Source organism: Pteropus alecto, unplaced genomic scaffold (assembly GCF_000325575.1).
Source record: "Pteropus alecto unplaced genomic scaffold, ASM32557v1 scaffold92, whole genome shotgun sequence".
NCBI lineage: Eukaryota > Metazoa > Chordata > Mammalia > Chiroptera > Pteropodidae > Pteropus > Pteropus alecto.
The window spans coordinates 523,607-533,052 of NW_006432447.1; the positions used below are offsets into that span (position 1 = coordinate 523,607).

The following is a 9,446-nucleotide window of genomic DNA, read 5'->3' on the forward strand; positions in this document are numbered from 1 at the left end:
CCAGCTTCTAACAGGCCACAGACCTGTACTGGTCTGTGGCTCAGGGGTTGGGGACCCTCGTCATGGAAGACTTCAGCAATATCTAGCTGCTCAATATGTGGACCTGTGATCTGCCTTTTGGTGGGGAGATTTCTTTCTTACAGACACTTCCAGGGGGAAAAAAAAAATTATTTTTAACTTCCAGTAAGGAAAGTGGTGATGGGAAACACCAAACTGAGTTTGGAAGCTCATGCAACCCCTTGCTGGAGAACAGGCGAGGTGGATGGGGAGATGCACAGGAGTGTGCCCTGGGCCTACGCTAGGCTCACATGCTTACGTTACTTAGTACAAGACTCCTTCCCTTCAGGCAGCATATGATCGCCGTCTATAAGAGACTCCCTTTGGATTAAAAGACACACACAGACTAAAAGGAAGGAGATGGAAAGAGATATTGCCTTGATGGACCTAGAGGGCACTGCTCTGAATGAAATGGGTCGGATGGAGATAGACAGATGTCACGTGATTTCACACACACGTGGAATCTAAAGAACAGAATGACAACAACGACAACAAAATGGAAACAAACTCATAGATACAGAGACTACTGTGAGGGCTACTAGATGGGATGGAGAAAAGGACAAAGGGATTAAGTACAAATAGTTACAAAAATAGACATGGAGAGATAAAGTGCAGCATAAGGAAAAGAGTGAACGATGTTGTAATAAATATTTAAGGGGGAAGAAGGGTATTAGATTTAGTGGGGTGATCGCTTTGTGAGTTATATAGATCTCTAATCACTATGCTATACAACTGAAGCTCATATATTATTGTATGCCAACTATAATTGAAAAAACTCATTGAATTGTACGATGTAAATATGAGCAACTGATTGTCTATTGTATTGCAAGAAAGCCGGAAAAAAAAGCCAATCTAAATTTTAAAAAACCAAAAATTCCTTTTCTTTTCTGGACCACCTCTGGCTGCTACACCCTCTGAATAGCACACACTCCCTGTGTCAGCCGGACACTGCGAGGCACTGCCTGCGGTATTTACCCTCAAGAACCACCTCCCCTCCAGGCCCGTGACGGGCCACTGAACACAGTCATGGGTGAACAGAGCTGTTGTTAAAATGGAATGTAACTGAAGTACCCCTCCCCTAGGCCTCCCAGGATGAGGGAGACAGAGAACAGCAGTGTTGCCATGGTAACAGGAAAAGGAGAGGGAGAATTTGCGTCAACTGCTGGGTCCTTCCCCGCTGTGCAGGACTCGGAGGCTACCCACCCTAGTCCTCTCATCCAGCTGTTGGGGGAACCACAGAGAGGATGTTGGCTTGAATGGCTCTGAGACATGTTTTTGAGGCACCATAGGCCCTGTAAGGGGAAGCCCCTTGTGCCAGAAGAGAGAGCCACCTACCTCCGTCACCATCGTCAGCCCCAGCAGGTAACTGATGCTACACATCAAGGCGATGAAGATTTCCCGACGGAAACCCTTCCTTAGGAAGGATGGGTAAAGATCAACCAAGGACGTGATCTGTCCTTCGACTTCAACAAACTGGGTAGGGGAAAAAGAGAACAGTTGAGTGGTAGATGCCCAGCACCTCCCCCTCGGCCTAGAGAGAAGAGCTGGGCACATGGAGTTGGCCTGTGGGGTCAAGTTCAAATGTGTGAACCTGTCTGCTTGGGGGCTGGACACCGTGGCCCATATACAGGTCTTCCCATATTCCACACCTTGCATCTCTGCTGAGGCTCTTCCCACCACAGAAATGCCTTTTAAGACTCAGCTAAAAATGACCTCTTCTCCGAAGCCAATGCTGACCCTCTGCCCTGCCACGTGTACAGGCACATGTGTGTCGATACGACAACCTCCCCCGACTTTGGTCTTGGCCCTCTCTGAAGCCAGAAGGAGTGCCCCCGCATTTCTAGGCCTTGAGTGCCCAGCAGGGCTAGGCACATGTGGTTGCTCAACAGACACATGAAGAATGAGTGGGTAACCCCGGGCAAGTCTGGGCCTCAGTTTCCCCACCAGATTCACGTGGTGATTTTTCACCCTTTGGGGATTTTGTATGTGTGTGTGCACACCTACAAGCCCAAGTGTGCGAGCCCAATGCAGCCATGACTTCAGGACTCCATCCTTGGGCTCCCAAACGTAAGGAAGCGTTCTAGAAAGCCTCTCGATCTTTCTAAGTCTTCCCATCTTTGCACCCAACAATTGATCTTGGAAGCTATTCCATATCATTACACGGAGAGTTGCCTTGTTTTTTAAACGGCAGCACAAAACTCTATCTTGTGGACACTTATCATCATGAACCTAACCAGTGCCCAAAAGATGGCTTCCAGCTTCTGCAGCTACTGACCTGAGTGAGGCCTCTTCCCTTACACCTGTCTTTCGGTGCATGTGCACATGGCTCCATAGCATAATTTACGAGTGAAACTTCAGGATTAAAGGGCTCGTAGACCCATTTTACATTTGGATGGCTATAGACAAATTGCCCTACCAACCAACACCCTCCGTGGTGGATCTGATTCCTTTAAAAGTTGTAAAGACAAAACCTCCACGCTCTGTTCTTTCATCTGGGAATGGCTTTTGGGAAGCATGTTTCCCCAACATTCCTATAAGACAAGTCCAACCACTTATTCTCTGGGATGCATCACAGGAGGATCAGGGAATACAAACAAGGAGCAGATCCCTTTCATGTGCTGAAAAGGGCAGGAGAAATGACTGTTGGTTGCCAGAAATTTAGGGAAAAGATGACTAAGAGGTTCTTGATAGGGTCCCGAATACAAGGGGCTGATGTTTTAACCTCTGAATGACATGTCAGCTAAAGGAATTCTGAGCCAAAATTGCCACTGAATTATAGCAAACCTGTAGCTCTAATGCTAAGCTTCAAAGATTTAAAAATAAAGGTCCTTTCTTTTTTTGAGATAGGGAGATTACAGACAGGAAGATCCAATGTCACTGTGAGTCAGGGCCAAGACCAGCACAAGCTCCTCGTTTCCAAAGAACACCACCCCCACCTCCACCCCTGTTCCACCAGCCTCTACAGACCTCTCACACTTAATAGCTATGTGATCCAGACTTCTCCATGCCTCGATTGCTACCCCTGTAAAATGGGAAGATCTTGCCTACTCAGCAGAGATGCTGAGACAAGATTTGAAATCATTAAAGTGCATTGGTAATTAGGTGATTAATCTTAACTCACGTCAGGGGGCTGGAATGGGTGAGCTCCTGGGGGGCGGTGCTCCAGCTCTCTGCTCATGCTGTTTGTTCACAAACTGTATCCCTCTCGGGCAGGCCAGATATCTATAGGCATGTGCCTTGACAAGGATGACATCCTGACTCCACTTCACAAATAAACACTCAGCAGTATGATGGCCCCTAAGCCAGAGAGTGCTCCCTCAAATGCTAGAAATGTTTCCTGTAATGAGCAAGGGTCACATTTCTCCATCAGCAAGAAGCACTGCCTAATGTTGGCGGTGGGTCTCTGTATTTCCACAAGGAGAAGCTATGTTGAGGTAACTCAAAGGTAAAGGGAGGGGGTTCAGACTAGCAGGTCTGGGAACAGGAAGCCCCAGGGTCAAGTGGTGGCTCCACCCCTTAACCAGCTGTGCGTGACCTGACCTCAGCCTTTGGAGTCCTTATCTCTCTGAGTCTCAGGTTTCCAGGCAGCAGGGCCTGTGCGGATTAAGGAGCTAATGTAGAAAAAGTCAGGTTGGGGAGGGGAAAATGGGGCATTAGTGTGTCAGGGGAACAGAGTTTCAGTTTGGGGATATGAAAAATTCAGGAGAGGGAAGGTGGTGATGGGTACACGAGAATGTGAATGTACTTAACGCCACTGAACTGCACATTTAAAAATGGTGTAGTTGGCCAGTTTTATGTTCTATGTCTTTTACTACACATATGCGCATGAAATGCCTGGCATGAAGTTTGGCCCATGTGAACACCTCCGATGGCAGTGCTCTGACGCTATCGAGGTGCTCACGGAGTGTGTAGTGGTCACGAGCATCAACAAAACCTTTCCCCCCACCCCCAAATTTACATAGCACATGCAAAGGAGGGATCCCAACCTATACCATCGGACCCGAGACTCCATGCTTTAGCTCACCAGGTGTAATCCTACTGTGCCCCTTGTGGTTTATCATCAATAGGCAGGTCGTTTAAGGGCTCTGAGCGAGTTCCTCGCTCTGAAGTGGGAAGAGAACCACTCGTCTTAGGCTGGCTTTGAGAGCTCATTGAGAGTCCCTAAGTGCCGTGGCCACCCTGGGGCCTAGCTCAGAGGTGCACAACCTCAGCCCAGCCCCACCCGCCTCCCAGGGCGAAATTCTAATGAATAAAACCACCTCCGCTGGCTCATGAAGCAGTTTCTACAGCCCAAGAGGCCTATTTGGGGCCCATGGAGATATCAGGCTTCATCATTTATTAACCTCTTTCTGTTCTTGTTTTTTGCTTTCACTTAGAGGTCTGGAAGAAGTTATAAGAGCCATTTGCTCGGGGCCTCGGAAGGCCAAGCTCATTAACTAGGAATGATTAATGGAATCCTCCTGCTGTTGACACAGCTCGAGCCCATCGACAACTGCGTAAGTATTTTGTTTTCAATCTCCCAGATGTTTTTATTCTGTCTCCTCTAATCCTGGTTCCCTTTCTGCCAAGTCCTTTGTTCTGTTCTTGACCTTACTGCTGGACCACCTCCTCTCCTCTGACCTTCTAAAACTTTTTCCTCCCTGGTTCTGAGACTCTGGGGACCTGCCCTGGGCACTGGCTTTGAGGCTGCTGCCCTCAGGACAGGGGGTAAAGCCCTCTCCTGACTGGCCACAGTCCCCCAACTCTCACTGGGTCTCAGGTGACCAAAGACTTTCCATGAGGCAGCCAGAGCCCTAGACCGCACATGAGGCTGCAGCATGCCTGCTTTCCGTGACTGACTTCAGATGCTGGCCCCTGGGTAGCACTATAGGCAGGGCTCTAAGTGGCCTGGGCACATGACCAGCCCATTCTGCACACCATTACTCCTCCCTTCTAGAGTCACGCCTGTACTCGAAACTGTCATCTTGAGAAGGCCCCAATGAAAATACACATATCCCTGGGGACAGGTAACCGAGAGCTCACGCTAACCATCCTCTAAGCACTACTGACTTCTCTGAACCAGGCACGGTGCCTGGTGCTTCATGCAAGGCAATGGAGGTGTGGTTGTACCCATTTACCAGATGATAAAACTGAGGCTCAGGCGGGGAGGAAACGTGCCCAACGTCACACAGCAGCATGGGGTATGGGAAGCTTGGAACTGTGTTACTCCAAGGGCAGATGCAGCCCCTGGTTGGGTCTCATTGAGCACCCAGTGGAGTCCTGAGCCCAGTACAGGAAATAGCCTCAATGGAGTCCTGCCTCAGGAGGGCAGAAGCCAGGACAGCCAGAGGTCGGGGCAGGGTTGAGCCAGGTCCCCCAGTGCTTAGCTATTTAGAAAGCGCCGGAGGATCTCAGTTTTACTGTGAGGACAAGCTCGCCCATCTACTCATGTGCTCCAGGAAGCACAGAACAGCGCGTGGTCTAGGCTTCTCTGGCCCCACTTTGGACTCTCAGTGTCGGCCTGGGCACTGACTACCTTGTGCACAGAGCTGTTGGTCCTTTGCCCAAACTGCCCAGGAGCTGTGTCATTCCTGGGCCCCTGCCGAGCAACCCCACGGCAGCGCATCATTTCTGTTTCAGTCTTACCCTTTTTTTTTCCCATCTACGGCTTTGTTTTAACCCCACCCCTCGATTGTCCACTTCCCCTTGCTGAGGTCAACGACTTGAGCTTTGAGGCCTTTTCCATTCCTGGGGGCCCGGAGGAGCCCTCATTAGCTGAAGCTATTGCAAGTCTGATGTGAAGGTGGGTAGGGGATAACGACCTCACACATGGCACAAAGGAGGAGGCTTTTCCAGAACCAGTTCCCCATGGACAGTCCCACCCTGGGGCCGGCCCCTCAATCCGTACATACCTGGCTATCCAGTCCAAGCAAGAGAAGCATAATAAAAAAAAGAATGGACCAAAACGTGGGCAGTGGCATCATTGTCACAGCTTTTGGGTAGGCAATGAAGGCCAGGCCAGGGCCTAAAGGGAAGAGAAATGGGGAGGGACAGAGGGGGAGACACATCAGCAGCTGAGCACCCAGAGCACAGGAGCTCATACAAAGACACCCGGGTCTGAGGCAGGGCTCCCAAACCCAAAATGCAGGGAGGAGCCAGGCCTGACTTCTCGCCCGGTGGTAGAGACCGGGTCTGTCTTACTTTTGGGTGGGATGCACCGGGGCTCAGGCGGGGCCCCGTTTTAGCATCTGTCTCCTTAGCAGCAGCACAAGTGGCCTCCTCACACATCAGAAGCCGGGCAGACGTTGGTGGTTTGGGATGGAAAATGGGACTGAGCCTGGACTCAGTCTGCCAGCTTAGAAAAGGAGCCCCCCGCCCCCCAAACCAGAGCGACCACGCCAACATTTGCTGGAAGGAAGCAGGGGAAAGGTTCTGGTTATCTGACTACTAAATCCCGTGTTTGCCAAGGAAAGGTTTCTACTAAAACACAGTGGGGAGGAAAAAAAATAGACAACCACGCCCTGCAGGGCAGATGTCTCTTCGGGGTGCCTCTGCGCACCCACCTGAACAACGTCAATCAGAGCTAAGGCCCAAAGCCGAAGGGAGGCATGCGCGGGGTAAGACCCCAGGCCTGGGAGACCCATGGCCTACATGCTAGTCCTCATCACACCATCATCTCCGCCTCCTCTTTATAGCACCACCTGCCCTCACAGGGCCTCAGTTTCCCCATCTGAGAAGCGAGGGGCAGGTTACGGTACATGACTCCCAAGAAAGCTTCTCGCGTTGATTCCCAGATGCTGACACCATTTCCCTAGAAAAAGGTTTCTGGTTTCTCAAGAAGGGGCTCTGACAGAATCTGGAGACAGGAGTCCTGCCAGCTCAGGGAATGCCTTTCTGACTAGAAACATTCTGAAATAAACACGGGGAAACAAATGTCTCCCCATCTCCAGCTGGCCTCCGTTCTGCTTAGGGGGAAGAATGGAGTAGTAACTGAGACCTGTGGGTCCAAGAGATGGTCAGCAGCAGCAAAAGAAAGGAGGCCTAAAAGGCCTGAGCTAAAAAATAAAGTAAAATCTATAACTTAAAAAAAAAAAAAAAGTCACGAAATGTGAAACAAAAAGGGCTGAAGGCAGGATATTTAAAGCAGATACCAGAACCCAATGAATGGTTTAAAAATGAAAAGGAAAAAAAAAAAAAAAAAAAAAAACCTTCGAAATAAATTGGAGCCAGAAACCACATCGCACGGCGTTAATCACAAATGTGGTGGTCAAGGGTGAGTCTTTTTATCGTGCAGAGACCACTCAACCTAAGGAAAACCTGACCATGACCGAGCATCCTCAGGTGGCTGGAAAACTTCACGAGAAGTGGTGGAAGGGGTGCTTGTACCAACCCCAAAGTCCGAGTTGGACTCGGAAGCCACACTTCCACCTAGACTGGGGCCCCTGGTCCCCCCACACGTCAGCTCTGCGTGAGGAGTCAAGTCCAGCCGACTGTGAGACAGATGTAAAATGGGGCCCCCACCCCCCACCGCCCACCCCCCGGGGCCTGTGAAGGTTCTCAACGTGCTCGTTTCTGTATTTCAGTTTTGCCTTTCTCAAGCCAGCCTCTGGGAGAGGGTCTGGTCTGAGCGCCTTTCTCTAAAAGCGCATGGTGAACTCTAGAGAGAAGTCCATGTGAAATAACGCGGCCGCTCCGAGCACCTCTGCATGACTCTCGGCAGAGAACGCGCCTCTCTACGTTCAGCTAAATAATGATCTTGTTCACATGCACTTGGCTCAATATGGTGCTTGTTAAAAGCTTATTAGAGAAATAATCACCCTTGATGTGTCGGCTGTTCAGACATCACCGTGGGGAATAAACGCCAAGGTCTTTGAAGTGGACGGGAGGAAGAAAACAACTTAGGTTGACGATATATACATACACATAATACCTAGTTGTCCACAGAGAAAGAGCTACTTATATATCCATATATATCTCCCACCGCCAGGTTCACTCCACGCTCTTGCCGATTCCCAATCAATCAGAATCGGTTTGCAAGCCCTGGACTGAAAAAAGCCACCTGCGAAGAAGTTGCGAACTGTCTCACTTCACCAATCTAACTGCCAACCTCCGAGTGGGTGTGGATATTTCTGGAATTACTTTCCGTGTCCTCAGTCTCAGGCCTGCCTTTGGGGGGCTCTCAGGGAGGGAAAACTATGTCTGTAGGTCTGCATTGAGACCGGGGTCGATGAAGAAATGCTTGGTGGGGCCAAGGCGTGGATTTGCCACGTCGTCCTGCATTGTGGGTGTGAAGAGGGGGCCTGGCAGCATCTTTGCCAAGTGAGGAGGAAAGTAGGACCCAGGAGCTCAGAGAGGTCACGGGAGCTCAGATGTGTCCTCACACAGGGTGGGCCAGAGGTTGTCACATGTGTTGAGGAAGGGGGACACCCTCATGTCAGAGGGGCCCTGTCTTGGAGACCCCAGCTCTGATCCTGACCAGCCCGAGCAAGACCCTTGCTCTCAGGCCATCAGTCTTGTCTGTGGAGTGGACACCTGAACGCACAATGTTGAGGTACCCCTGACCCCCCGAACTCTAGGGCCCTATGGGCAAGGGTAACACCTTGGCAGGGACTCCCGCTGTGCCTGACCCTGGTCTGTGGTGGTCTCTGGAATCAGGACATTATGCTTTCCTCGGGGCTGGAGGCCCCTGAGCCCAAGACCCCCAGTGCCTCCAAGTGGCCTCACAGAGAAGTGAGAAGTTAGGAGGTCAGGAGGAGCAGGGCAGGGTGCGCAAAATTACAGAATCTTCCCGGCGACGGATGGCCACCCTCCAAGTGAATTGGGCAGGACCGGGGAAGGGCAGAGAAGCCAGGAAGGTGGACTTTGAGGATCCTGGGATCCTAAGGTTCTCATTCTCATGCCTAAGCCACTGTAGTTTTAAAGGTGACCGTCCAAGACTTAGCGCATCATGGCAAGTCCTAGAATTTAGGCACCTGAGATATCGTGGTTCTGAGGCTCTAGGATTCTAGCAACTGAAGACCTCATAATTCTCAGATTCTGAAACCATCTTGCTGGAGCTCCAGGATGTCAGCCTAAGATCCCAGGCTTTGCAGAGCCCGTGATTCTAAAGACTCTTTTCTCCACTTCCAGGTGTCCTGGGGAGGAGGTAGCCTGCCAACAGGGCCCACGCCGAGAGGGTGACGGTGTCCCCACAACCTACCCCCAGATCAGACCTGTCACCGTCCTAGAGGGCGGCCTTTCATGCCCACTGTCTCTCCCCGCCCCCGAGCCTACGGTGGTGCCTGACACAGGGTAGAGACTCAATGAATCGATAAACATCAGTGGAGTGAATGAATGGGTTTGCTTAGAGGGAGCGCGCTGGGAGCAAAGTGCAAAATACAGAAACCAAAGCTGAGAAGGTGGTGATGGAA

General features: G+C 50.8%; 1 protein-coding gene across 4 annotated transcripts in view; it reads right to left on the bottom strand.

Moving 5' to 3' along the window:
- Positions 1-9,446, bottom strand: part of SLC6A6 (solute carrier family 6 member 6) — an 83,155-nt gene that overhangs the window by 10,950 nt on the left and 62,759 nt on the right. For all 4 annotated transcript variants that reach the window (XM_006907172.3, XM_025043608.1, XM_015585811.2 and 1 more), the window contains 2 exons: positions 5,949-6,061; positions 1,393-1,530 (listed from right to left, as the gene is read on the bottom strand). In XM_006907172.3, coding sequence (XP_006907234.1) covers positions 1,393-1,530; positions 5,949-6,061 — 251 coding nt within the window. The remainder of the gene's footprint in view (positions 1-1,392; positions 1,531-5,948; positions 6,062-9,446) is intronic.